This window comes from Lissotriton vulgaris, chromosome 1_1 (assembly GCF_964263255.1).
Source record: "Lissotriton vulgaris chromosome 1_1, aLisVul1.2, whole genome shotgun sequence".
In the NCBI taxonomy this organism is placed as follows: Eukaryota; Metazoa; Chordata; class Amphibia; order Caudata; family Salamandridae; genus Lissotriton; species Lissotriton vulgaris.
Window position 1 is genome coordinate 1,144,428,087 of NC_141685.1, and position 27,606 is coordinate 1,144,455,692.

Genomic DNA, 27,606 nt, shown 5'->3' on the forward strand with positions numbered 1-27,606 from the left:
CGCCCACTCTCCGCCCCTATTTTTCATTGGCTTGTGTCCTTGTCCTTTGTAAACTGTAGCTTTTCATTGGTCAATAGGATTAGTAGTCCCTCCTTAGTTCTGCATTGTCTCATCTTGTAGCCTCTCATAAGGACAGGCCCTCATGCATGTGTTGTTACTAGGTAGGCCTTAAATATGGCCTCTGGGCACTATTTCCTTAAATTGTTTTCACCTGCCTGTTGTTGCAGGCAAGACACGCTCTCCTAACGCTTTATTTTTCTTTCTAATAGCACGGCACGCCTTTGGTTTATTTGCGGAGCTGAACGCAGTTTTTTAAAACGATTTATTCACTTTTTTGTTGTTCTTTACAAGTGCCTCATGACGCGCTTCAAGTTAATAGAGACCGCAACACCTTCTTTAGATTAGCCATGTCTAAAAAAATGGTGCAGCCGCCATTAAAGTGAAACCGCAGCAAGGGTACTTTTACAAAAAAAATGCATTTGTTTGTCAACTTGACGTGTGTGTGTGTGTGATTAGTCATGAAGCTAGAAGTTCGAATCCGGCCTCAACTCAACTTTCTTTGATTCTGACCAAATTACCATAGCTGTGACTAAAAAACTGTTGTAACTTCCGGCTCCCAACTAAAACACGTGGTTCTTATAAAAAAGCGCACTCATGCCCTTGGGCCGAGTTCGCGTAATATAAAACTGCAAATATCTATCAGTCAGTCAGTCAAAATACTTTATTTCGGCTTTTCAGCAAATATCAATGTCTGGTGCGCAGCACACACATGCAGGTGTGCTGGCACCTTTAGTGCTAAATGCCACTTTTTTTAGCCACTCCAGGGTCATAATATGGTAAGAATGAGGACGCAGAAAATGCAGGTAGGGGACAGACAGACTACGGTCGGAGTTGAGACTTTACAGCCCCTCTTTGTAAAGAGACTGCAGGAGGAGGGAGCCTGGAAAATGAATAAAAAGCTGTGATTTGAACAGAGTTCTGACCGTGTTAGGCTTGTGGTCGCCGCGGGTACTCACAGTTCTTTCCGTTTTCTTTGATGAGGACCTCGGCCTTCTCGTCGCGGACGATGTCCTTCCAGTCCACGGAGTCCACGTGACACAGCATGGCATTCTTCTTGATGCTGACGCCGCCAGCCAGAATCTCTGTGGGACAAACAGTGAATGGGGGTCATCCATTGGCAGCCTTATGGGAGACCCTCTCAGGGTTACCCTCACTCCATCCGAGGTGGCAAGGTGGCAAGTAGGCCAGAGTAACCCCGAGATCAGCAACATTATCCAGCAATACTCTCTCCCACTGAGCGATGAGAGTATTGTCTGCTCGCATGCTTGGCTGGGCCACTGGAACTGTGCAGCAGGCACACAACAATTTATGCGGCAAGGTTAAGAAAATGATGTAGCAAGAAAAGGCAAGTTATGTGGTATAATGCAGCATATTTTGTGATAGTATTACTTCATTATTTTATCATTTTTACACGTTAACACTGTCGGGGCAAAGGTTTCACCTTATTAGCAAGTTTATTACCTGTAGACACAGGACCACTTGAGTTAAGTGATGCTGCCATGTTTTCTGTAGAATTATGCACTTGCAGATGCCAGATAGTTTATCATCTGCTGCATTATTTGAATATTTTACCCATAAAAATGATTTATAGCTCAAACAGATCAAAAGTCACACCAAACGTGGCAGCATGTGTTGTCGCGCAGTGGAGGCCCCTTTGTAAAAGTTGACTGGTCACCTTTCAATTGCCAAGTGCTATATTTAGGTGTTAAAACGTTACTAATGAGGTGGAAGCTTTGCTCAGGCAGTGTTAACAAGCCTAAACAGAGAAAATAATGCAGTAATACTGTGGCAAAATGTGCTGCATAATTTGTCAAGAACCAGGTGCCAGGCAGTGAAAACCGCTACACTTCCAAATCAGCCCTTTGACCACAAAAGGGAACGGCTGCACTCCATGAGGTACAGTTAAAAAGTTAAATTAAAGGCATGACAGAATGTCCACGTAATATGACCAAACTCGTCTTTATCAAGACAGGAAATGTTACAGCACTTCGGGCCAGATGTACGACGTTTTTTTTGCGGTCGCAAAGAAGCATTTGGGGCATTGAAAAGTTACATTTTTCATTTTTAAATGCATCCTGTTTTCCTTTAAGGAAAACGGGATGCATTAAAAAATATATACTATATTGGCAAAGCAGTCCCAGACATGGTGGTCTGCAGACCCCAGCAGGCCACCATCCCTGGGAGTGCTAGCCATTCCCAATGGGGTTGCAAATTGCGTCAGCCTCATTAAGATTCAAGAGGCCTGCAATGTGCAACCCCATTGGGAATCGCAAACTGTGTCTGAGACACTATTTTACATTGAATTTTGCAACTGGCAATTTGTCGCAATTTGCGAGTCGCAAAATTCAGTGGTCGCACATCTGGCCTGTAGTTTTTCCTCCATCTTTCTACATAGTAAGGTAACATGTCAAAAGTATTCAATGTAAAGAACGATATACCAACGTCCATTGCATATGATTTGTATTGTTGAGTCCTCCTGTGCACTAAGTCGAGCTTCTGTTGTTTGGACTGTGGATAGCTATCATACCCAAAGGACATAACCATTCTATCTGTACTGCTGGTGTATGTGCTATTGAAGGGGGTGGTGTATGTTGTTTCACAAAAGGGGGTGGTGATGGACGGAGCATCTGAACCAATCAAACACTCACACCCAGTCAACTGATCTGGGTTTAATCCATCACCGTTCTTTAGCCCACTCTGCCACCCCAGTTCAGACATGGCCATATGCAAATCAGTCTGACCCTGTGCCTCATGGGAACAGTCCAGCCCGAACTGCCAAGCCATGCCTTCCCTGGACCGGAAACAAGCTCCAGAGGACCGGTTTCTGGCATTCCAGCCGTCTTCAGCCCGGCTTGCTTGAATCCAGTGGCAAAGTGAGCAAGGGACTCACGTCTGAGCATACTCTGCCACCTTATGGCGAATAAAGCGGTACAAAAGGGGGTGGTGATGGACAGAGCATCTGAACCAATTAAACACTCACACCCAGTCAACTGATCTGGGTTTAATCCATCACCGTTCTTTAGCCCACTCTGCCACCCCAGTTCAGACATGGCCATATGCAAATCAGTCTGACCCTGTGCCTCATGGCAACAGTCCAGCCCGAACTGCCAAGCCATGCCTGCCCCGTACTGGAAACAAGCTTCCGAGGACCGGTTTCTGGCATTCCAGCCGTCTTCAGCCTTGGCAGTTCGGGCTGGACTGTTCCCATGAGGCACAGGGTCAGACTGATTTGCATATGGCCATGTCTGAACTGGGGTGGCTGAGTGAGCTAAAGAATGGTGATGGATTAAACCCAGTTCAGTTGACTGGGGGTGAGTGTTTGATTTGCTCAAACGCTCCGTCCATCATCCCCTTTTGTATCGGTATGTTGTTTCACAGCAGTACAGGAAGTAACATTCCAGAATGGCCACTCATCGATGCTGGCTTTGTCAAAGCATGCAACACAATTTTACAAGCATTGGCAAAGTCAATATCTGCAGCGGTGAGCAAAGGTATGGGAATTTATGGAGGTGAAGGGAGGCAGATGGGGAGGAAGTAGAGAGAGAGACAGAGAACAGAGAAAGAGGTACTAAACAGCGGCAGTGTTGGCAGAGGGAGGGAAAGAGAACAAGCAATGCAGAGGCAGTGCAGGAGAAATCTGAGGATAACTGGCAAATGGGAGGAGGGGAGAGTGAAAGAGAGGAAGGAGCAGGACAAACAATAAGTGCAAAAATTGAAATTCCTGTTAAACTCGAAAAACTAAAAATAGTTCCCTGATGTCAGCAGTGGAATGTTGTACTCAACGTGGGCTAGAATAGTGTTGGTGCGGCAGCAAAAAGCAAGGAGCAACAAACACAAGCACAGAGAGGAAAGCCAAAAAACAAAAAGCAGTGATTGTAAGCTAGCAAGAAAGTCATGCACACAATATTGAGCAGGGGGTAGCCCTCAAAGCCACATCTAAGTAAGTGTTTATGTACTGGCTACAATGCTGTCTGCAACAAATAGCTACATAATCTGTAGCGTGACCATAAACAAAGGAAAGCAAAACTGCAGCTACCAGAATGTAAAAAAGGACAACTGGATAAACAACTCCAACTTGACACAGTACAGCTCTCACCTTGTTAGTGGTGATCCGCCCTCTTCTGTTCTGAGTCATACTGACTAACATGTAACCCTTTGGGGATGAAACAGATTGAACAATAACAGGAAATTGAAAAACAAACTGTTAGGGCGTGAGAGAAAAGTGGACAGGAAGACATATGGGGATGTTTTGTGATCAACAAGTAAAGTGAAGATGCATCCTGGTGTGGGGCAACTGCACAATTATCAGTCCCTAAGTGAGAAAGTCTTCTTGAGTGTGTTAAGCTTCTCTCTAAGAAATGCCTGAGTGAGCTCATTCTCAACCCAAGATCCAAGGCCCCCCACAGGAGATGTCTGGGGTCCCATGGTAACGTGCCTTACCCTCCCCTCAATGTCTCTGGCATCAGAAAGGAAGGTTGGTCAATCAATCAGAGTCTCTGACTCGAACGGCGCGACAGCATGAGGTGTTCTTGAGGAGTCACATCTTATTGGCCAATCGGAATGCAGGGCTGCTATCGCCTCTCTCTGCTGATAAAACAGACAATAACCAATTCTTGGAACTGGGTTAGATGGGTGGGGCCCAAAAGCAAATCTCACCAGGGCCAACCTTTGCCCTGCTCGAAAACAGAACTAGGCGATAAAAGAGTGCTAAAGCAAACAGGTGTAAAAGTCCAACCCTGACTGCATTCTTGCAGAGAAAGCTCTCAAGTGGATAAACTTGAAATGAGTAAGAACAACATGTTTTGTAGTTGACATGCCAAAGTCTCACTGAAAGAGAGCAATTCCAATCACATCACAGATCCAACAAACCACAAAATTGTGAAGTACAGAGCACCTGACCTTTAGAAAAAAATATGGTTATGGTTCTCCAAAGGGCCTTTGTGGGATCCCTCCCCGTGTGTATATTTACAGTCCCCTCGTTCTGAGGCATGGGGTCCTTCCCTTTCCCTAGTGTGGACCGGAGCTGGGGTGGGGGTACTTTACCAAATAAACTTAAAAACTGCGTGTTAAGCTCCTCCAAAAACGTTTTGCTGTCTTTTGGTGAATGCCAGCTAGCAAGAAACACTTCCTAAGATATCCTACCTCGATATCTATATATGTTACACCAAAATCCCAAGAAATGTTAGTACTAATACTTTTGTAAGATTTAATGTCAACCCCCAGAATATTATGGTACAAGAATATAAAGGATACAATATAAAGGGGCAATATATCAACATGTACATGCATACAGTTGAGTATTGATTTACTATTCCTAACTCCACTATGTACTTTGAAGATGTATGCACCACGTAGGTACATACGTATGGAGATGGGCAAAGAAAATCTAGACTTACTTACCTGTCAGTATTTTTTAAAATATTTGATCTACTATCAGGGACGGCAGAGGAGCGTCGCACCACTGCTTTAAGAGCAGTGAAGAGGAAAAATAAAATAATAACAGAATGTTATTATCATTTTATTTTTCCGTTCCTAGGGGCAGGGCTGGCCAGAGCAGGGGCCATGGGGAGGAGTGTTAAGCACACTCTACGTGCGCATGAATGTTTGGCCGGCCGTCTTGGATTTAAAAAACACCAGTTGTAAATAAGAAAGTGATTGGGGCATTAAAATTGCCAAGCCTTTGATATTTTTCTCAAACTGAGGATTATTCGTTTCTGCATGTAAGGTATCAATGGTGATGAGACATGGGATGTACTTGAGCTTCAGTTTTTAGGTCTCGCCTAGCTATTGCTATTTATTCAAAAGGGCGAACACTGCACCAGCACACCGCATCTAACTAAGGCAAAACCAAAAAAGTATTAGCAAAAACAGCACATTTAACTTACATTCTCAATTGATGGTGGGAACTTACACAGTACGCTACACAGTGGCACAATCAGATCATGCCTAAAAAATTGTAGGCACTAGTTTATATCACGACAAAGAAATGATATGTCACCCACGATATGTCAGTGCCCTGTGAAGTTTCATTTCATTTCATAGATCTTTATTCGAATTCCAAGAATTCATAAAAGCACATACACAGATTTACAATAATTATATAAAACCTTGTTAAAATTTGATAGATCATTATAGACATCAGAAAAATTTTACAAATTACTGAATGAAAGGAAAGTCAGGGATTGTCCATCATTTTGCGTGCTCGGGTGGCTGTTCTCAAATGCTAGTGCGGAAAATTATTTCATCATTGTCCAAAGAAAGCAGCATCTGATAAGATTCCCACATGGTAATGGGTCTATGCTTTTAAAAAAGAGAGTTAAAAACCATTTTATATATTTTAAATAATATTTACAGAAAAAGAAATCAGTGCAAATCAGTTTGTGCGCTCACCCCATCGCATGGGCATCTTTCAAAGGTTGGGCGATAGCCTAGAGGAAAACTTAACAGGAATCTTACAGTTCCCGCCCTCAATCAAAATAAAAGGCTTCTTTCCCAGTTTCCCATTGGCAGCGTAAGATATATCTTTAAAGGACACCTATACAATTCCCTGCCCATGTAACTAAGGACTGTAGTTTTCCTAGATTCTTCCCTAACCCTTTCTGTGTTATAAAGTGCGTAAAGTGCTTTCTTCAAATCATTCTTATGTAATGAATTGGCTCTATTTGGGTCTAAAAGAGGCTACCTTTGTCAATACTGCACAAACTTTTATAGACACTCAGTTATAATTTCTTGAGTTAGAGTAGCAGATTTATTCCTCCAAACTGATTGCCAAAATAACACAGGTCGGGCACTAATAAAATCACAAATAAAATGTAAGTTAAGTTCCTTATGACAAATATATTGAGAAGTAGAAATCGGTGCACCCAACAGCTTTCTACAAAACCGATTTTCTTCCTGCTGGATGCACCGATTCTTCGCCAAACCCCATATTTCTGCCCTATACGTGGCTACTGGGACGCATTGCAATTTAAAAATCCTTAAAATTGCTTCAATTGCACCTGTTTTCTTCGGACGTGTGAGACTTAAAATAGAATTGATGGCCTTTGAGAATTTGCTCGTGGAGTGGGCCAAATGCCCTGTGTAGTTAGCGGATGGCGTAAGTGCTGCCTGTAGCTGGACAGTAAAAATACCACACTAGAAGTGTACTTGCGTGTAGGAGTGCCCAAAACAAGGGACTGGACTAGCAGGAGTGGTGCAGCTCTATGCAGCTCTCAGTGTTGCAACCACAGGTCAACAGTGTTGCAGAATTCAGTAGCATCAGAAGAGTGGTGTCTCAGAGTTGCAATACAAAGGGATGCCTCAGGTCAGGAGTGAGGTACATTAAGGAGCATTGACGTTCACTGGGCAGCACTGAGGAGCATCAACGTGCACTACCCCTCACCTGTCAGGTGTGTGAACCCCAGTTGGCGAAGACCGTGATTGCCGTTGACCTGGGCGTTGATGGCGATGAAGAGGGCAAACTTGCCATCGTACACGTGGGTTCCCCTGATCACTCGTAGGTTCTCAAGCGGCAGGTACTGGAATGTGTTCATCACGATCAGCACATACCCCGTTACCTCTCGAATGGTCTGAAATGAATGAATGAGTTAATGATAGATGAACAGATTTAGGCAACAAGTTGAATTGAGTCAATTAGCCTCACTACGAGGTGTGCGGTAATTAGATATGGAAATACTGAATCAGGGTAATCACGCAAGACCCAAAATAGCCCGGTTCAATTCTGCTTTCTCCCCCCCCCCCCCGTCCCAAGCATGCGCCATGCTTCTTTCCCTCCTACTTTCTGCATCTCAACAGGATGTGCAGAAATTCAGTAAGATTTACCAGGTGTGTTTCCGTACCCCTTAAAATGTGTAATCACAACAGCAAGCAAAACCCTGGGGATAAAGCTCTGCCTGACTTGTAACGGGGCAGAATGTTTTTAGAGATGGCCAAATGGACCTCCATGTTTTAAAATATAAAGAAAACAAATTGCCTTAAATACTCCTGAAACAAAACTCGCCTTTTTGCCTAAAGCCAAAGAGGTGACACACTTTGGGGCTCATTTAGAGTTTGGAGGGAACTAACCATTCTCCTGTGTTTGAAGGAGTCCTAAAAATGGAGTAGAATCCCCCATCTGAATTTCCTGCCCAGTAATATTCCTATGGTGGTGCAAATTCATGTTTCAGAAAGTGATGAATTTTCATTTTCATCCAAACATTAAGGGTCCAATTAACAAAGGTAAACTTAGAACTGAAGTCTAAGTTTAGACATGTAGTTTAAACTTAGACTTCAGGTCTGAGTTTACCTTTGTGAATCGGGCCCCTTATGAGGCCTTTATCCCTCTCACTTCTGGCACTAAATTGAACATGTAATCATTTGAGGGTGCACTGAGAGTAATGATGAGGCACATATACGTTGTCCCTTCTGTAATTTATAATAAAAAGTTTATGGTTCCTTCGACCACACAACAGAATCCACGATTCATACAGGAACGTCATTCCTTTCGTTTATGTCACCAATGAGACTGTCTATGGTTATGTTATATTATGTGCCGTATTTGTCAATTGTAAATGTAAATTGATACTTGTATAGCGCACTACTCACCCGCAAGGGTCTCAAGGCGCTTGTACGAATACCGCTGTGGAACCCATCCTGGCTTTTCCATGTGAGGCGTCCACTCCTGGGCACCCCCAAGGTGGAGGCCAGGCTTCCTTTGCGTTGTGGGGGCTGTTGTGGAGATTAAGCAAGCTATTGCCCAGAGTTGCAGAGTGGGACTCCATGATTAGACTAGGCACCGAGGCGAGAATTATCATGTCCGTGGAATTCTTGAGCCCAACACCCGCCGAGGCGGGGAATTGAACCCTGGTCCCGGGCCAGACCTCTGCATCAGGGTCTGACGCTCTAACCATTGAGCCACACTTCTCTACGCATTACTACCCTACGGTCTCATAGTGCTTCTAGGCTGTACATTTCTATTTGAAATGCTATAGATCTTGCTGGACAAATAAATTGATGATCTCAGATCCCTAGCTTCTCTCACGCTTTTTCTTACTTTCTATCTGTTCCTTAGTCTGGCCCAGAGGCAGTATAAATACAAAATACACACATATATACATTCTTAAGAAGGGCTCTGGGTAAGCCCTTTTCATCCATTGGTCTATTCAACTGCCATTCACATTTTGATTCCGCCCACCGAAGCATGTCGCATAGGGCAATGTGTCAGTCCACTTCATCTATTCACACACGTTCACTATGAGTGCCGGCATTTTGCTTGACCATGTGTGCATATACACCAAACTAAATTGCACATCACTGCTAGGCTGTATTGGCCAGTTCTTTTTTCTTTCCATTCTTTTTTTTTTAATGTATTTAGTCATCCTTGCATGTTGAAAGGTTTTTTTGTTAGTAGAGAAGCAGAGAGGTACTCAGGTAGCTAGTGCGAAGGTGTCTAGCGCAGGTCCACGAGGGCAGCATCCACACAAGATTTTCAGAGTATTGATACGAAATGAATTTATGTACAGTGTACCCACTTCAATAAGTATGATCGCCCATCTGTGGGGTGCAAAGTGCACACCGCAATTACCCAGCCCCAAATTCTGCACCCCAGATTCCGAGTCACGAACAGGATCTGCAGGCTGTGGGTGGGATGGGCAGTGTGGGCAGAAGGCTAGCTCACATTTTCAGCCCAGCCTTCGATGCATGGCACATCAGCGGGCATGTGAATGCTGCTGCGTTATGCATTGCCCCCCATGATCCACACAAGTATGGTAACTGGGACTACTCCCATGAATAGGCTTGTGCATTCATGCTTACGATACGCGGTGCCTTGTATGGGCCAGTAGGGCTTATATGTGTCGATGCGTAGATTTCCATTTCCTATACTGGGTATGAGATCATACATCTGTACTCCACTTCTCTTGATTTTCAGGAATGGTGGAGTTTTGTGACTCTGGCCCAATGAAAACAACTGGACTGCACTAATATAATGATCAAATGTGCAAACAATATTGAATGGCTGTGGTTGTTCTGGACCCACTTGGACACCCCGGGGCTGCCTCTGACGGATAGGCTGAGCTTGAGCAGAATCAATCCTGTCACTTTCCCCCACCTTGTAAACTAATTTAGATCACTCCTATTCCAAGTTACTTCTACCCATTTATGTTTGCAGCCCGAAACAAAGAACCCCTTTCAGACAGTTCTAGCGTCCTGCAATGAAAAAAATAAAAAAGCGCATACCTGTATACATACATGGAAGGACTGTGGGCCCTCTTCATTCATTGGCTTTTTCAGCTGTCACTCACATTTTATCAGATCACGCATGCATGGCACACCTGTTTAAAAGGTGGTGCGCTTCAGTGCCACGGAAGGTGGGTCCCATACTCTTCTCTGCCTGTACATTTTCCTTTCCCTTCTTTATCCTTTTGATGTTTTCTCAGCCATCCTTCCACGGCCATAGCCTTGGGCTACCCACGAGGGCTTGACCATCCTGTGTTGATGTCTGCCCTCACCATTCCAAAACACGCAGTCAGGGCGGGAAGGTGAAGTGACCTTGTATTAAATTAAATAGCTCATTTCAAACATCAAAAACCTCCAATTAAAGCAGACCAGTTAAAGTGAGAGATTTACCCTGCATTATAAAGCAAACTTTTCCAAAGCAAAACATGTCCATTCCTTTAAGTAAGGGCGGGATGAGACACAGTGGGACTAGAACCCAGGGCTTCTTCGAGGCTCCCGCTCAGGGGTGTAGCTGTCACTAGTGCGGCGCGTGCAGTAGCACTGTGGCCCAGGAGAGGGGGGTGCCCACTGCACCTCAATAGTGGACGTTTTTGCTAGCCAACCTGTGGGGTTGCGTACATTTCCCGTGTTCGCATGAGGGTCTTTGGCCCCCTTACTGTGATACTGGGCTGATGCACAGCGGGCGGCTGTGCCCGATTCTTACTGTCCGACAGCAGCTCAGGAGCCCATGTTTCTCGCCTGCGTTAGGGCTCAGTGAGGCCCATGGCTCGTCTGCTCGTTGCTTTCTAGGACGCAGCAGGAATGAGGGAAGTGTTTCTGGCAGGAAGGCAGTCGGGACCTTTGAGAGCTTGGCAGGCTGGGGAGTAGTAGGGCGTCAAGAAGAAAGGTCGGAATATTATTTATTGCCCAGCTGAGGGGAGGGTGCTAAAAATCTCCATTATTCAGCGTGAGACGCCGCCGTACCACGCATCCACAAAGCCACCGCCGGGGGAAGATCCTTCTCCTACCTGGCAGACAAGACATGGAACTCCTTCCCAATCCACCTCCAGCTGACCCAGGATCATCTCTCCTTCAGGAGGCTCCTCAAGACCTGGCTCTTCGAGCAGTATCGCGCAATAAACAGACCACGCAGTTATAGGCGTAAAAGGCCATTTATTAGACCAGAACTGCGCATAACAATAAAACAGTAACAATAACAGAAACACCCCACTCATACATCCCCCCTCATTCGTTTTCAATCATTCATGTCAGTACTGAGCCCTAGCGGCTCCAAACACCCGCCACTTGCCGTCAATCACCCTTCCAGCCCCCAGCCATTGCCAACTTCAAACCAACTTCGATCCGTCCTGACCAAGTCTCCCCCCCAAGGGATGGGTATGCCCGCTCTTGACCCCCTATCCCTTCGGAACCTGCCTACCGCAGCTCTGGCCTAAACTGGCAACGCAACAAAGCCAACCCACAAACCACCTCTAACTGCCGGGTGGGTGGGTGGTCTTTTTCGAGCTCCCTCCCGATGGTGCCAGGCGCGGAAAAGAGGAAGATCCCTTCCTCCCCCGCGCTTAAGTACCCACCCCCTAGCTCCTCCCTTTCCCCTGCCTGGACTATCCCCTGCGCGAAAGACCCCGGGGAAAGACTAGTCTGCGACTCTGCTTTCCCCGGGGCCCGGCAATGGACCCCTACCCCTCAGCGCCTTGGGACCCTTCCGGGTGAGTAGCGCGCTATACAAATGTCCATGATTGATTGATTGATTGATTGACTATGGAACACACAAGATTCTGCCGCAGCCCTCGCCAAATCAGCAAACCTCACCAAGGCAAGTCTTCTGCAAGTGGCAGACATCTTAGAAGGGTGAAAGCCTGCGGTAGCCTTGCTAGGGTTTGAGCAGGATGCCTAAGGTCACACGTGGTCTCTACCACAGGAGCATCAACCCACTGTCCTACATGAACCTAATGTTACATACGCTGTGGAAAGGTTTACACTGGGACTGATACAGCCGTCTGTAAATGTAAATGTTGCTAAATGTATTCTGATAAAGCAAATTACCTAAGGGTAGAAGGGTTAGAGCAGGCCGTGGAACACAAGAAGAAGAACAGTCATAACAACTACTATTTACAAAGCTTAGAGAACCAGATCAGAAGCATGATGCGCAACGAGGCACTATATGATTGGTTTCCATATCATCAATGTTATTACAGAGTTTTTGACAACATATTGATTACAGTGTTGTAGGTAAGGAGGGCTGCTGCACTTCCAGAACTTAACTGATAGCTCAGTCTTACCTTAGGTTATCTTAGGTTAAGATACCTTCCTACCTCCTAAACTTCATTTAAAAGGTAACAACAGTAAGGTTTAGGCAGAGCGATGTTTCCATAATATCAGTGGGATTACAATTTCTTAAGTAACCTATTGATATTCAGGCCAACTTCTCGTTCTAATATTGCCCATCCTAAAAAAAAAATGAAACGCATCATCAAAATAGAGAGAAAAGGCTTCCTTTGAACCAAATCCGCCATCTCAGAGCAGTCAGCAAATAAATGTGCACCCACAAGAAAAGTGAAGAGCTTAATTCAAACTAATACCACAAGATCCCTCTGATGGCACCTCAGAAAGCGTTTAACAGCTGCCGACAGCAGTTTGCCAGTCTGCTCCAGAGAGAGATGAGAGGAACTCCTCAATCACTTTTTCTGGGAAAATCTTAACTTGACCAGGCTCAGTTTCAAGCTAACTTTCCTTTCCCCACTTCCGGCTCATATGTGTATACAAACATGGGGATCCTTCACCCTGCTTACCACTGGAAAACTATCCGATGCCATTAAGAATCTGAAACCCACCAGCTACTTCTGTGATGTCAAGCCCCTTCGTCAAGTACAAAGCAATGAAGGAAGCTTGAACTTGCACCGGGTTAATTCCGGCAGCAGGGTGGGTAGGTGTACTACAGCCTGTGGCCAACGACACTATGAACAGGGCCACTGGAATAATGTGATGGTGCGGCCTCTGCGATTTTCGCATGATTATAGATTTGCCGCTTTGCCACATAATCTGCAGATTTCAACAAAAAATATTTTTGTTTCCAGCTCAAATGGTTCCACAGTTACTCAAAATGCGACAACACGTGTTGCAGCGCAGTGCAAGGACCTTTGCAAAGGGTTGCCTATTAATATATTTGTATGTTAAATTTGTACTAATGTAATGCAAACAAGGCCCGGAAAGTGTTACTAAGCTTAAAAATGATGAAATAATGTAGTAATACTGATACAAAATGTGCTGGATTATGCCACATAATTTACTCAACCCTGCAGCAGAATTTTGCCGTCTCCTGCCACATAAATCCAGTGGCCCTGATTATGAACCTTTTGTTAACAGTTGGGTTCCCTGCAGCTTACAGCGGTGATAAGGCATGGCGACCGCCATCTTGGATCTTGCGAGATTTGGTTTCCAAAGGGATTCAGCTCACCTAACAGAAGGAGTCATGCCCAGCATGACCCCTAGTCAATGTGGTTCGATGTGGTTCACAGGCAGGGAAGGAGATATAAAGGCAGTGACTCTGAATATCACCCAAAGAGGACACCACACGGTAAATGCGGTACCTTGGGAAAGAACCTGGATTATGTATAACCACTCAGCTGGTGATGGTTAAAATTGACTAGCGCATATCTCGACAAGAAGACTGGTAATTTGAAAATTCGCAGAAGTAGGAGCAAGTGAGAGAGGAATCCGAAGTAGGACACACCTGACTGCTGAGCTACCTAAGGCAAAGTGGTGCACAGAAGGAGCTTCTAGTCTTGAATGCACGAATCCTTGAATGTTTAGTATTAGATGAATGAAATCCAGAAAGTTTGCTCAACGATATTGTACTGGGACAAACAACTGTAGGGTGTGATTTGAAAAAACGGTGAACAGTTGCGTCGGCATTCTGAACAATCATCGATTCAGTTCGGAGAAACAACTGATCATACCACTAACGCAATATTTTGACTTTTTCTAGAGTGAAAGAAAATTAAAACTTGATGAAGAATTACTATCGAGAATTGACTGATCAATGAAGACTAATGGATCGATAAAACTTAAGGAAGGTGAATGTGTGAATAGCATGTGTTGCTAGGATCCTTGTTTGGTGGGCCTCTAATGAATGATTAACCTTGATGTTATCCCTCAATCAATATAGCTAGGTGAGTTAATTTCCATCAATTGGTTACTGCTGTTCAACGCAAACATCTCCTCAGGTATGAAATATCGTATTTAGAGAGAGAAAGCGTGTGTGTGTGTGTGTGTGTGCGCATGCAGTACAGTGTAGAAGCATCTCCCTGCAGTGTCCCTAACTTTAGGCCCTTCCCTCCCTGCTCGTCATGGGTTGCTGCAGAGTGTCTCACAGCTGCCAGATCAAGTTGTGGGTGACGACGTGTTACATTCTCTCCTGCCTAGTATCCTGAGACACTGGCACGCGGACAGTCACTGATAAACTGACCTTGAAAACTGACTGAAGGGCACAGACATGGACACTGACGGGGACAGACTGACACAGGGAAGCTGGCAGGGGGGACTTAGCATGGGGAGGTAAGACAGGTCAATGAGTATGGAAAAGTGACTGACTAGGTGACATGCACATGACATGGGCACAGGAGCACTGCTATGGCAGCATGTGCATGGTGTCGCCGTCATAGGGATGCTGAGGCTGTGACATTGGCATTGCCTAGGAGACACTGCTATGACTTGGTGCCATGAACACAATGCACTGTATTAGGGACACTCCGACTGCCAAGGCGGCAATGTCAGAGGGACACTGGCATTAGAACACTGGCAAGACAACACAGTAAAACAAGCACAGGGCACAGCAAAACAGGCATATTCATGGAGACAATGACATTGGGCACTGGTTATATGGACTGATACTGGAGCGTGGGGACGAAGGGACGTGAGGACAACGACTGGGTTAAACCCAAAATTAAACACAGAATGCCAATGGGATTCAGAAGTAGGGACATTAACATGGAGCATAAGACCTGGCTGTAAAGGCAGTCACTGTCATTACCAGATGATGAGGGCGGGGTTATGGAAAAACAGCATAACAAAGGCTGTGGATCAAACTAAAAAGCCAAAGTCCTACAATAGCCCTAAAATTCTGTATGCATGCCAGAAAGCACGTTCCAAAACAAACCCTTTATTTCTTAAAGGATTGAAAATTGAAATTATCTTTTGTGTAAAGGCCTGATGGTTGGCTCATTCTCACCGCCTAGTCCTGTGTGCCCAGCCTGGCTCTCCCTCAACATCCATGCACATGTCTGTACTGTACTAAATGTAAGCAACCATATTAGACAAAGTGGCATTAATAAATGTAATTTCCAATGAATGTCCCGGCCTACAGGATGGGAGGTTTGGGTTACTGTGCTCAAATCAGACTATGCACATCCTGTACAGCAGAAGGGCATTATTGGTCAATATTGCAGCATGGAAGCTGCTGTGTGGGAAATAATTCAGCTCCTTTTTCCAGGAGTATCTACCTACCATGGCCAACCAGAATCATGCCACGGAGCCAACTTCAGCTAGTACAAAAGGTTGGATTTTCAACCAGTGCTACTGATGGGAAAAGTGACTGCCTGAATCCAAAGTGTTCGCATTCAACGCCTTGATCAGCAGAGGGTGACCCTAATAACACGAGTCAGTCGGAAGCTCTGTCCATTCCCTCACAGAGTTGTTCGGCAATGAGAATATTCTGTTCTTCTGAGAAAACATGAAGTCTTTTGCCTTTGTAATGTTCCTACAAACCCTCGGGGGCCCTTGAGGGCCTATTGATACTGTTGACAGATGTTTGTTGTTGCTCAACTGACTAGTACTCATTTTATTGAACAGAGGAAGATGAAAAACCCAGTGGACATTCAGGGATGTAAACCTGTGGCCACTGGATCAAAACATATCCTTGCATTGAAGGCACTTGTCCACTCAGCCATCAGAAACAGAAACTGGCACCATCCTATAGCATTATGGCATCTCTGCTGATGAGTGCTGTCGTTGTCCAACAGCCGTATGGACATTGGGCTGGAAAGTACTGGTAGTGTTCGTGCAAAGTATGACAGCCCTGCTGGGAAGTGTTGATACTGTCTATGGAAGGTGTAGGAGCCCTTCTGTGAAGTTTCAGCCCTGTACCTCCAAGAGCATAGCAGCTTAACTGAGAAGCATTGGTGTTGTCCACCTATGCGTCACCGTCCCGCATACAAAGAGTAGTAGTCATGCTGACTAGTATTATAAATGCTCAATAACTGTATGGCAGGCCTTCTGAGGAGCGACTGCGCTGTCACAAAAAGGACACAGCAGCCATTTTATGATGTGCTAATCCTGCATTTTAAAGAGTAACAGACCTGCAAAATATAAAATGATATTCTTCAGGAAAAGTAAGGCAGCCCTTCTGAGGAGCGGAGGTATTGTTCATGATGAGTATAGCAGTACTAATAAAAAGCGCTGATTCTTACAATTATAGATACGGTAGAACCGTTGAATGCACGCTTACCGATATGGTGGTCCCAAGATTGGTTCCTGGTCTGCATTTCACTCACGCAGTCAAACCGCTGCGAAATACTTGGAATTCTGTAAACTGCGCACCTCTCCAATGCGACTTCACAGATTCATTATTTTACTTTCCAGAACTGATTGAAATATAGGGCAGTTATCTACGCTATTTTGGTAAACTTTGCTTCATGCATCCTTGGGAAGTGAACAATAAAGTTGTGAGTAAAGTCTATCATGCTGTGACACCTGAGGTAGTGGGGTGTATGTTCTTAACCTCGAGGGGCACCAATCCTGTATTCTAATTTTTGCTATATACAAAGAGTGATGTGCTACCATAAGGCCACCACTACCATTTGTAAATTATTGTATGCTTTGACTAATGTTCCTGCCACAAAATGCACCACGCCCTATTAATCCTCCTAAATATTTTTTGAGGCAGACCCATATGTCCTCCATTATAAAAATGTATTTAATTTATTCCAGCTTTCATTAATGGAACTGAATTAAACTGCTTTGAAATGTAATATTTACCACAAACTTCCTAATGTGGTAGGTGATACCTCTGTGAAAGTCTGTGCTCCTTTCAGTCCCATTTCTTACATGCAATGTTGTTTAATATGTGTGACAAACTTTCTTGGAAAACTCAGTCCAACCTCCCCCAGATTCCATTTAGCATATTCCTCAGTACCATGGACGATGCACCAAAAAAGGTATACTCCTTGTTAAGGCTTAGCTTGCATTCTTGCATGTCTAAAATCTCTCTGTGGATTACAGTAATTCAAAGCCAGGTGTAACTTTTGTTTGCACCAATAAAAATAATTTTTTTGTGAGATGAAAGTGAAAAGGCTTTTCTAGATCGGTTTTAAGTACACCTGCCTCTAGGAAGCACCCATTCGGTTGCATTAAAAGTAAATGCCATTTTTTAAAATTAAATGTTCTACTGCATGTGTGTGGCCATCACGTTTTGGCGGTAAAAGTTTTTTTTGTTTATTCTCTTTCTTGCTTTTATTTTTGTGGCATATATCCTTGCAGTAAGTTATATGTAATCGCCTATTCAAGCATGATGGTAAGGCTTCTACGTACGCCTTTGCCAATGCTTGTTTATGTATGTTATTTAAAACACATGTGCTCTTTTCTACACATACTAGTAGAGGATTTCAGAATCCTGATGCTGTGTGAACAAAGTATTGAACTCCCATGTCTGGGTGAATGAATTGTAAGCTTTAGTAAAGCTGTAGTTTCTCCAATGCACCAAGATCTGGATTGCTGGTAAATCTAGAGCCTGTTCTTGATATTGTTTGGCAAGCAACCATGAGAAAGGAGAAGAAAGTGAAATGTGTTATTGAAGCCACTGGTGCCTGCAGAGAAGGTGGGACTTGTCTGCTCTCATAAGAAGTACCTGAGCTTATTTTTAGATGGTTCGTCATTCTGACTTCTCCGTTTTCGGGCTACGATTGAGTTTTAGGCATTTTTCTACGTGGTTTTGTGAGTGTCTCCCTTCGAAAGCACCAAATCAAACAACGAGCTGGAGTCACCTGTATGACATTGAACACTTCTGTGCCTTACATTGGACATGATAACCAAATTATGGCCTCTCGTTGGCAAATAAATCACATTGGGGTCTCTCGTTGAAGGTATTTTGCACATTGAGTTTCAACGTGATCTTGGTCGCATTGCTCGCATTGGGCCATTAATCTGGCCATATTGGGCATGTTGATCGTCATGTTTGAGATACTATGCGCACTGGGGTCTCAACCTAGAAATATTGGGCATTCCAGAGGCTCACTCTGGTCATATTTGTCACATTAAGGCCACTTCCTTGAGATATTCTGCACACAAAGTTCTCTCCTGAAAGATGTTGGGTACACCAGGCTCTGACCATGATCACATTGGTCACACTTGTGTCTGACCATGCCCATATCTAGACTTCGGACTCTCACCTTGAAAGGTATTCTGTATGCTGGGATTTCACATTGGAGATTTTGTTCACAGCAAATACGCACATTTGGTCTTATAGGTTACATTTGAGTCTTATGTTGGCCATATCGGGTACACCGTGGTCTCACCTTGGAAATATTGTGCAAGACAGGGTCCCACCTTTGAGATACTGTCCATGCTGAGTCTCCTCTTGGAGTTATTGTGCATGCTGGTGTCTCACCTTTGTTTTATTGGCCACATTGGTTTCTCATCTTGCCTTTTTCTGGCACTTGTGGTCTCATCTTAAGGGTATTGTGGGTGCTGGCGTTCTCAGCTTGATCATATTGATAAAACTGGGTTCTCACTTTGGACCATTTTGAAGGGACACTGTGCTTGCAACTAGCAGGGGAATCTTTCTATTTTGAATTCAACAACTCTTGATTTAAAAAAATGGACTCGGAATTGTAATTCATGTGATGTGCAAGTCTGTATTTGGAAACACTGTGGTCTCACTTTGGCCATTTTAGCCACGTACGGGTCTCATGTTGACAATATTGTAAATGTCACGGCCTCACCTTGGCCGTATTGGTCAAATTACGTTCTTACTTTCATCATAATGGGCACATCGGGGGTCCTATGTAAGAGATATTGTGCACTCGTAGTTTCACTTGGTCATATAGAATAAACAGAGGTCTCAATTTGTACAAATCATGTACCTTGGGAGGTCTAAACTTGGAGACATTGTACATGCCTGAGTCTTACCCTAAACATATTAGCCACATCAGAATCTCAGCTTGGGGATATTCCACCCACTGGGGTCTCATCTTGCAAGCTGAGTCCTCACCGTGGAAATATTGTGCGTGCTAAGGTATAACATTGGAGACATTGTATGTGAGGGATCTAATGTTAGTGAATTGTTCTCTGCTTCTTCTAATTTATCTTTATTTTTGGGCATTTTTTGATTCCATCCCACATCCATCTTTTTAGCTGCTGCCCGCATCTTCTTCTAGCCTTGCACGATTGTACTGTACCAACCCTCCTACCCTCATATGGTGGGTCCACTCACCCGCAGAAAGGACAAGTTGCGCTCCGGGTCCAGCATGCTGATCTCCAAGTTGCCCAGGACTATCTCACAATTGTTGTACATCTGCACCATGGCAAGAAACTGTTCTGTGGAGCCGCCGGAAATACTCATGTCATTGATGGTTCCGGCACAGACTGTGGAAAAAGAGCATCAAGACTACATGAAAATCAATTCCAAAGGACAGACATCGTATATTCTAGTTTTTAGAACTTTCTAGGTATACCTTAAAAAGGTTCCTAGAGCTTTGATAACTTCTCAAAGACATGACGAGGGACGCTGCAGCTTTTAGTACCTCCCGGAAATCTGGCAACGCAACAGCTTCCAAAACTATCCATACGCAAGCATAGAATATTATAGCCAGCTGCAAGAACCTCCCACAGCTTTGACGCACTATATCATGGCTCCAAGGACTTTCAGAGATCTGATAATGTGTTATAACTTGTACAAACTTATCAGCACTTTTTACCTTCTAGGACCTCCCATTGACTCAAGAAATATGTCATAGCTTTCAGGACTGGATCTTATATTTAGGTTCCAAAGGCCTGATACAATACTTTATAGCTTTGAGAGTGTCGCAGATAATATATTATAGCGGTTAGAACCTTCTAACGTTGACACAGTAAGCTATGGCTCGAGAAACAACTAAAGATAAGACATAGTGTGTTATAGCTTCTCAAATCTTCTAGACAACTGACACAGCTGACCTCTTTAAGAGAGTCCTGGTAATGCAGCCAGTAATCCCCCCCTGGTCTGAATGATACAGGAAGGAGCAGGTAACAAAGAGGTAGGAGAGAGTTACTAGCTGATTACATTTGGGGCCACTAAGCTCGCCCGAGAAATGAGAAATCATCAGAAGACTCGGTAATTCCAGTCCTGCTTCCCTCACTGGCGTAACGAAAATTGAGGGGGCCTCCCTGCACGGTACACAGAGGGGCCCCCTCCAGGCTCATTCAGGGGCTCTCTGGTCAGAGAGTGCAGTGCCGAGGGGGCCCCCTGGAGCTTTTGCCCCCTCCCCCACATCGTGGGGGCTGCGGGGGCCTGTGTTACGACCCTGGCTTCCCCTGTTTATTCTTCTAGGTAATTCACAGGCAGCCTCCATCTGCTTCTTGAAGGAGTCTCTGGGTGAATGAAACCAACCATGGAGTTACTGCCTAGATCATAATTCTGATGGACATTTTTCTGTTTCCAACCATTCTCTTTCATCTTCTCCAGACAGGAGCAAGTACCCTAGTTTTGTTGATACACATAATTCTGATGGAGCCTTTTACTCCATTACCAGCCCCATCAAAATTAAAAGGGCACCCAGAATCTTAACGTTTTAGGAGCCTCCCAAGTACCAGGGTCAGTAAGTATGTTAAGGCATCAGGGTATCAAACGTAGACCCAGCAGGGTGGAACCGGTGCTCGGTTTGAAAGGTATCCACTGGCTATGTAACAGTTTCACAATTATGGTCACAGCATGTACATTTCTTTTGTGTTGGTATTCTGAAAATCTGAGACACACCTAGCACTCCATGGCTCTTGGTTGACGTCTGTGCCGACTTTGATGCTGGGGAACCTGGTTCGAGTCTCAGCGTCGGCTCAACTTCCTGTGATTCTGGGCAAATCACTTAATCTCCCCGCACCTACAAACTATGAATGTGTAATGTACCTGGGGCTTATGTAAAATGCTCCAATACCTTCAAGTCCAGTTGGCGCTATATAAAACTGCAACAACAAAAAAATTCTGATAGGTCTGTAGGTCTGGCCTTGACAAGCTTGTGTAGTAGTTACTTTTTTATTGCAATGAAAAGTGTAAATTTAAAAAAAAATCACTGATGAGGATATTTTTTTTGTTCAAATCTGTTTTTATTGTGAACACAGCGATAAGCCTACAACCTCGTGCTGAGGCCGGCCGCGCAAATGAGAACTCATGGGCTTATACCAACTGGGGCGAGGAAGAAGCTTTAACACAGCGCCTTGCCTACAACCCCTCAAGGGGGGCCGGCCGCGTGGCTTAAGGGTGGAATACGCAGAGGTTGGTCTCGCGCGGATATTGCGTTACTAAGCTAGGGAGGTGCGTAGTTGATAGCTGACTGTAATGTCACAGAAATTTAAGGCCCAACAAGGCACAACTGCCCCGTAGTGAGGTGAGGGCCAGGGTGGCAAGTAGGAAAAAAGAAAGAATCGGAGGGGAGCTAGTCAGAGAGGAAAGGGGGGGCGGGGAGAAGGTGCGGCAGCGTCGTGTGGCTGGTCAGTGGGCGGAGTACGAAAGGGCTTGCGTGATCGCTACAGCATCTGCGGGGAAGGCGGTGGTCAGGGGCAGAGTCTGGCGGGGTCTGCAGGGATAAGGGCGTCATCAAAGAGGTGTAGAGCACGGAGTCTGGGAGGCATGTGTCGCGCGTAACTAACAGAGCATAGGTGGCGCACAAGGGGTTCCCACACAGCTTTGAAGCGCGTGTCCCTCGCTTGTATCCGCGCCGTGAGCAGTTCCATAGCCAGGACCTGCCAGAGACGCACAAACCAGGAAGCTATTGGCGGTGCTTCGGCCCGCTTCCAGTACAAAGCGATGAGTTGCTTAGCTGCGCCTAGCATTTGGAGCGTGAGGATCCAGTCGCTGCGCGTGAGGGCCCTAAGCGCGGGGGGTCGGACGCCGAGTAACAACGTGATCACCTCCTCGGGTAGGGGAAAGCCCAGCACCTCTTTAATGTGGCTAAGTACCTCTTTCCAGAAGACAGCTAGGTTCGGGCACGTCCACCATATATGCACAAAGTCACCAGTCACAGATCCACACCTCCAGCACAGCGGCGAGGTGTTGGGGAACATCTTGCTAAGTCGCAGCGGGGTGTAGTACCATTGGGTGAGCAGCTTGTAAGCGTTTTCCCTCTGGGGGATGCTGCGGTAGATTTTGGGGATGTCGGTCCACAGCCTGTTCCATTGGGAGGGCTCAATGTTGACGCCTGCTGCCAACTGCCAACTGCCATTGTCTCTGATAGGGATGTGTAGGCGGCGAGGTAGGGTGCTGCAGTATATGATAGATTTGAGAGATAAGCCTCTTCAGTCCCCCTAGGGAGTGTGCTAGTTTTTCAAAGGGTGTGTAGGCCCTGGTGGCCGCCTGGTTGATGAGGATATTTAATTAGCGTTGTTTTTAAATAGTAAGCCTTTCCTTTGTACCATACATTGTGTTATTATTATTTGTGAAGGAAACAATTCAGATTCAATCAATTCCCAGATTCTCAGGCAGCTACAATGTTGTTTTATCACTTAAGTCATTTACACCAACGTAAAATAAGAGCCAGAATATAAATGTAACCCGAATTGGAGGCAAAATAAACAGCTGCCTGTTAAAAGTAATATAGAATAAAAAGCACACTTTGAACCAGCTTTGCCACTACAGAGAAAATAACAATTTTGGGTTGATGTGATCAATGTATCAGGCTTTGTGCAGTCACTCAGAGGAAAGGGGGTAATAGCAAGACTGGGCGGTCCTGCTGCCCCGTGCCTTATGCTGTGGTAGGCGAAGCAACGTGTGAATGACAATTACATCCTCGTCCACGGTAGGTCTTTGAAGTACAAGAGTTTTGCATAAGGTGCATTTAAAAAATCTAAAAAAAGTACTAATTTGAAATCTCATGAGGTAGAAAAAAGGTGGTGGCCCGGTTTGGAAAACAGAGACAGGGTAAAGCTGGAATTAAAGACAACAGGTGAGAGAGAAGAGAGGCGTAACAGCCAAGGAGGAAGGAAAAGGATGAGCGCAAGGAGTTGAGGTTCATCAGGCCAATGTCAATTAATTGGGAGGAGGAGGAGGAGGAAAAACACAAGAGGGCAAACAAATAAGTGTGCCATGGTTATTTCATAAAAACACTTCCTTCTGGAAACGCCCAAACAAACAAAACAGGTCTCCGCCCTGCAAGAGGCTCACGCGGAGCCTACACCCACGGGTGGATTAACGTAGAGGTCCTACAGGCCCAGCGGTAAGTATCCTGATATTTACTTTTGGTAATATATGCCCTGCTCTAGTACACATATGTTTTTTAAGCCCGGTTGGTAGATATATCCAGGGTTGGACTGGGACAGGCTGTAGGCCCCAGCCAAAACAAAAGTTGCCCAGATAGGTGAATTAGCTAAACAGGTCGGGTGACCAGAATTTTAAAGCTAAAAAAGGGGACATTTCACTAAAATAGAAGAAGGACTACAATGTTACTTTCATCGACTGCACAAAATGACAGCGCTCCTCAACAGCGAATTCCAGAACAGGCAGTAAGAACATACATAAAATGCAATGTTTAAACCCAGTAGCTTGCTTGTTAATTAAATTGCTTTCTTGAAACAACTGATAAATATCCCTGCTTTGTAAAACTTAAAAAAGCACCTCCCGCCGTTTGCAGTCTACCCTCTTTAAAAACCGGGACATGAGCTAAATTTCTTGAAATCTGTCGGGATAGCTGGTGAAAAATCGGGGCAAATCCAGGACACCTGGTCACCCTATAAACAAGTGACCCATGTTTGTAAACTGGGGCAGTTTCAAACTTGTAAGGACACACTGTATTTGTTCTACAAATTAAGGAAGACTGCATGGATTTGAGCTTACTACAAGCAATGTTTGTCGTAATGTCAAGGAATTCACCAGCAAAAACCACCTGTCTACCTATAAAACAGGTCCACAGCCAGACAAAGCAGGCATTGGCAAACCCGATAGGTCTTGCCTTTGCAAATGGCCTTTAGCCAAGTTGTACAGCATCCGCAGTGTTGTGCAGCCTGACTACAGTTTGAAAAAAAGAAAACAAAAGCCTTTGATAAAGCTGTCTTAATAATTCTGTCTGTGCACACCACACACACCTACAAAATGATGTGGGCCTTTTTTTATTACTTTTCAGGGAACGATCCACGTTAGATCAGTAACTCAAAAGAAAATTAATCCGTAAAAGTGATTTTTTTAAGCGGGCACGTTGGGGAAGTCACAGCGACACAGGGACAATGGCAGGAACAGAAAAGCAACACAGGAGAGGGTGGGGGAGTCGAATGGCGAAGTAACAAGGCGGGAGATAGGTACGAATGCCTAAGCAACATGGGAGGTGATACAGAAGAAACAGAGGGAGGCTGGAGAGGATGCACAAGTAACAGGGGGCATGAGCAAAAGCAGCACAGAGTTGTTGGAAAGCAACTCAGAAGGTGCGGTTAGGGGGCAGCAATGGGGAAGTGGCGGGGAGAAGCAGTTGTGCAACAGAAAACAGCATGGAGTGCAGCGGGGGAGATGTACACGAGTGAAACAAAGGTAATGGAGTGCTTCACACAAAAGAAAAAAGAAGTGCTTGAAAAGCAAGCAGTGGAAGTGGCAATTCCAATCACTCAAAGAGATTGTAAAAAGGCTATGCTCAATGGGAGGGACAAACAAACTGGGGCACGAATAAGAAGCAGGCAAATGAGAATGACAGAGGAAATCTTGTCTACCTCAGTGATGAAGGCCTTCACATGGATACACTCAAATCTTCGAGATACCATCCAATTGATGGCCAAACTCCCAACTATTTACCCAATGATAACAGGCTTCACCCTATTAGGAGAGAATGCGTATACCCACATAACGAGTCGAGCATGTGGAATTCCACTCTGACTAATCGAGAATGGCCTGCGGTTTTTGCACCCAGTTTTCCTGAGTGGAGGAACACTTCATCCAATTTTACAAGTCGGGTAAACCAGCCAGTAAAATTGCTTTATGCTTTGGTTGCAACTGCGAGCATTCAGTCCTTGAAAGATTCATTCTTTGACTGGAACCCTACTGTGATACATACAAGTGTTAAGGCTTCATCCAGTGGTAGTCGACCACTCTACAGTGCACTCAACCCTGCCATGTTTCACCCAAGAGTGGTTGACCTTCTCTTCATGCATCAAATCAACAGAGAGGTAGTCCACTCTTGAAACTAGCTCAGAGTACGTCTTAGTCGAGACAATTTATGATTATCAAGGTTACTGCTCATCACTGGTGTCTGTATCCCTCAGATCCCTGTTGATCTGATAGAATCACGTTGGAAGTGGACTGAGCCTACCAACATAAAGCATCTGTCTTCCCCATAGATATTGACACTGCTTATCACACAGCCAACTCTTTCCATTCACGCTCAATTATGAGGATAGTGCTCTACAATGAACTCATTTCGTTGGGTTTCACAGAGTTGTGGATGGACTAAAGGAGCTCCCTATGATGCAGCCAATTCTTTTTTCTTCCACCGAGTGATAAGAAACCTCCCAACTTTGTACGCAACTCCTCAAGGCTGTATCCCTCACAGCAGAGCTCCTTAGAATGCACTCTGTTTTTCAGTGTTCAGCCAACATTGGAGAATCCTTCGATGATTCACCTTTAACTTTGGGGCTTCACCTAACAGCGAAAAGATCTTACATTGATGCATTTAACACTTCAAGGCTTCCCTAACTGGTTAAGGACCTCCCACTGATGCAGTCAACCTTTTGAGATGTCATCCATTGGTGCGGGAACCCCTTACAACACCCTCAACTACAACATGTTTCCCCCAATGGGAAAGAACGCCAAGAGTGCATCCTCCTGTTCAAAGATTCATCCACTGATGGGCGATGCACTCAATTCTTCGGGCTTCACATAGCGGTGGTGGACCTCTCTACAGTGCACACAACCCTGCCCTGTTTCACCCATAAGTGGTTGACTGCCTTCTATTACAGGCAACTCTTTGCGTTTACACTCAATTGTGGAGAACTTGTATTCAATCCACTCATCTTTTTGAGGCGTCACTCAATGGTGAAAGACTTCTCTATGATAGTCTGATTCTTCCTAGCTTCACTTAATGGTGGGGGGCTCTCTATATGACATCCAATTCTTCAAAGATCCACTCAACAATTAGGGATCTCCAAGTATCGCACCCAACTCTTGCTTTCTTCACCTAGTGTCACCCAAAGGAGGAAGACCTGTCTTTAAAGCTCTTACAGGTATTAGGCAGCATTTGATTGTGGCAGTCTACCACTGTCCCAGGCTCCACCCACAGGTGGGGCCCTCCCTACAAAGTGTACCAACTTTCTTTCCTTAAATGAAGGAAACATTTTTAGTTTCCTCTCTAGCGATGTGAGGGAAAGTCAGCTGTCTTGGGTTGTCTACAGCCAGAGAGAAATGTAAAAAAATCTGAAAAACAGCTTTAAAGGCAGGCGGAAGCTTTTGAAGGGCTGCTCTGGATGCAGCGGAGTCAAAGGAATTAGGGCCTCCACCTGCGAGCTGGAAAGCCTCACTCCAGTGATCGGCATTATCAGTCAAGGGATTTTCTTTGCATTCTGGGACCTGTAGTCCTGATTTTATAATGGGCTCAACAAGACCACTGGTCTAAGAATGCAAACAAAAAGATTGTACTGGAGAAGCTAGTGACGCATGGGCCTGGGAATCTTGGCACAACCTCCAAGACCATCCCTGGGGAAAGGAAAACCTCCTCCAAGGATAACTGCGACAATGGAAACCCCATAAGCCCCCAAAGCCTTCCAGAAAGGACTGTGCCGAAGGCAGAAGCCTGTTCTATGCCCCACAGTTTCCAACTCAAGGAACATCACTTGCTCCATCAAACAGTTCAGCAGGTTCATGCACCTGCTGCAGAGATGTCTCTTTAAGCAGCCTCAGGTTCATATCGAGGCCAATGTGTCTCAGCATGTTATCCTTCTGATGTAATGAACACCATTGAGCTGGGTAGCAGTAACACCTGACAAGTATCTAAATCATATTTATTTTGTTGTGAGCGTCATAGGAGGCTTGGTTCTGAAAGCTCGCTGCATTTTGAAAACCACCACATGCCCTCCCACGGAGGCAGCCTGCAAACCCAAAGTGATGCTAGCAACCGCTCG

General features: G+C 45.0%; 1 protein-coding gene across 2 annotated transcripts in view; it reads right to left on the reverse strand.

Moving 5' to 3' along the window:
- ERBB3 (erb-b2 receptor tyrosine kinase 3) overlaps positions 1 to 27,606 on the reverse strand; it is a 249,950-nt gene that overhangs the window by 97,049 nt on the left and 125,295 nt on the right. For both annotated transcript variants that reach the window (XM_086963900.1, XM_086963901.1), the window contains exons 2-4: positions 19,760 to 19,911; positions 7,442 to 7,628; positions 1,017 to 1,142 (exon numbers count right to left, since the gene is read on the reverse strand). In XM_086963900.1, coding sequence (XP_086820026.1) covers positions 1,017 to 1,142; positions 7,442 to 7,628; positions 19,760 to 19,911 — 465 coding nt within the window. The remainder of the gene's footprint in view (positions 1 to 1,016; positions 1,143 to 7,441; positions 7,629 to 19,759; positions 19,912 to 27,606) is intronic.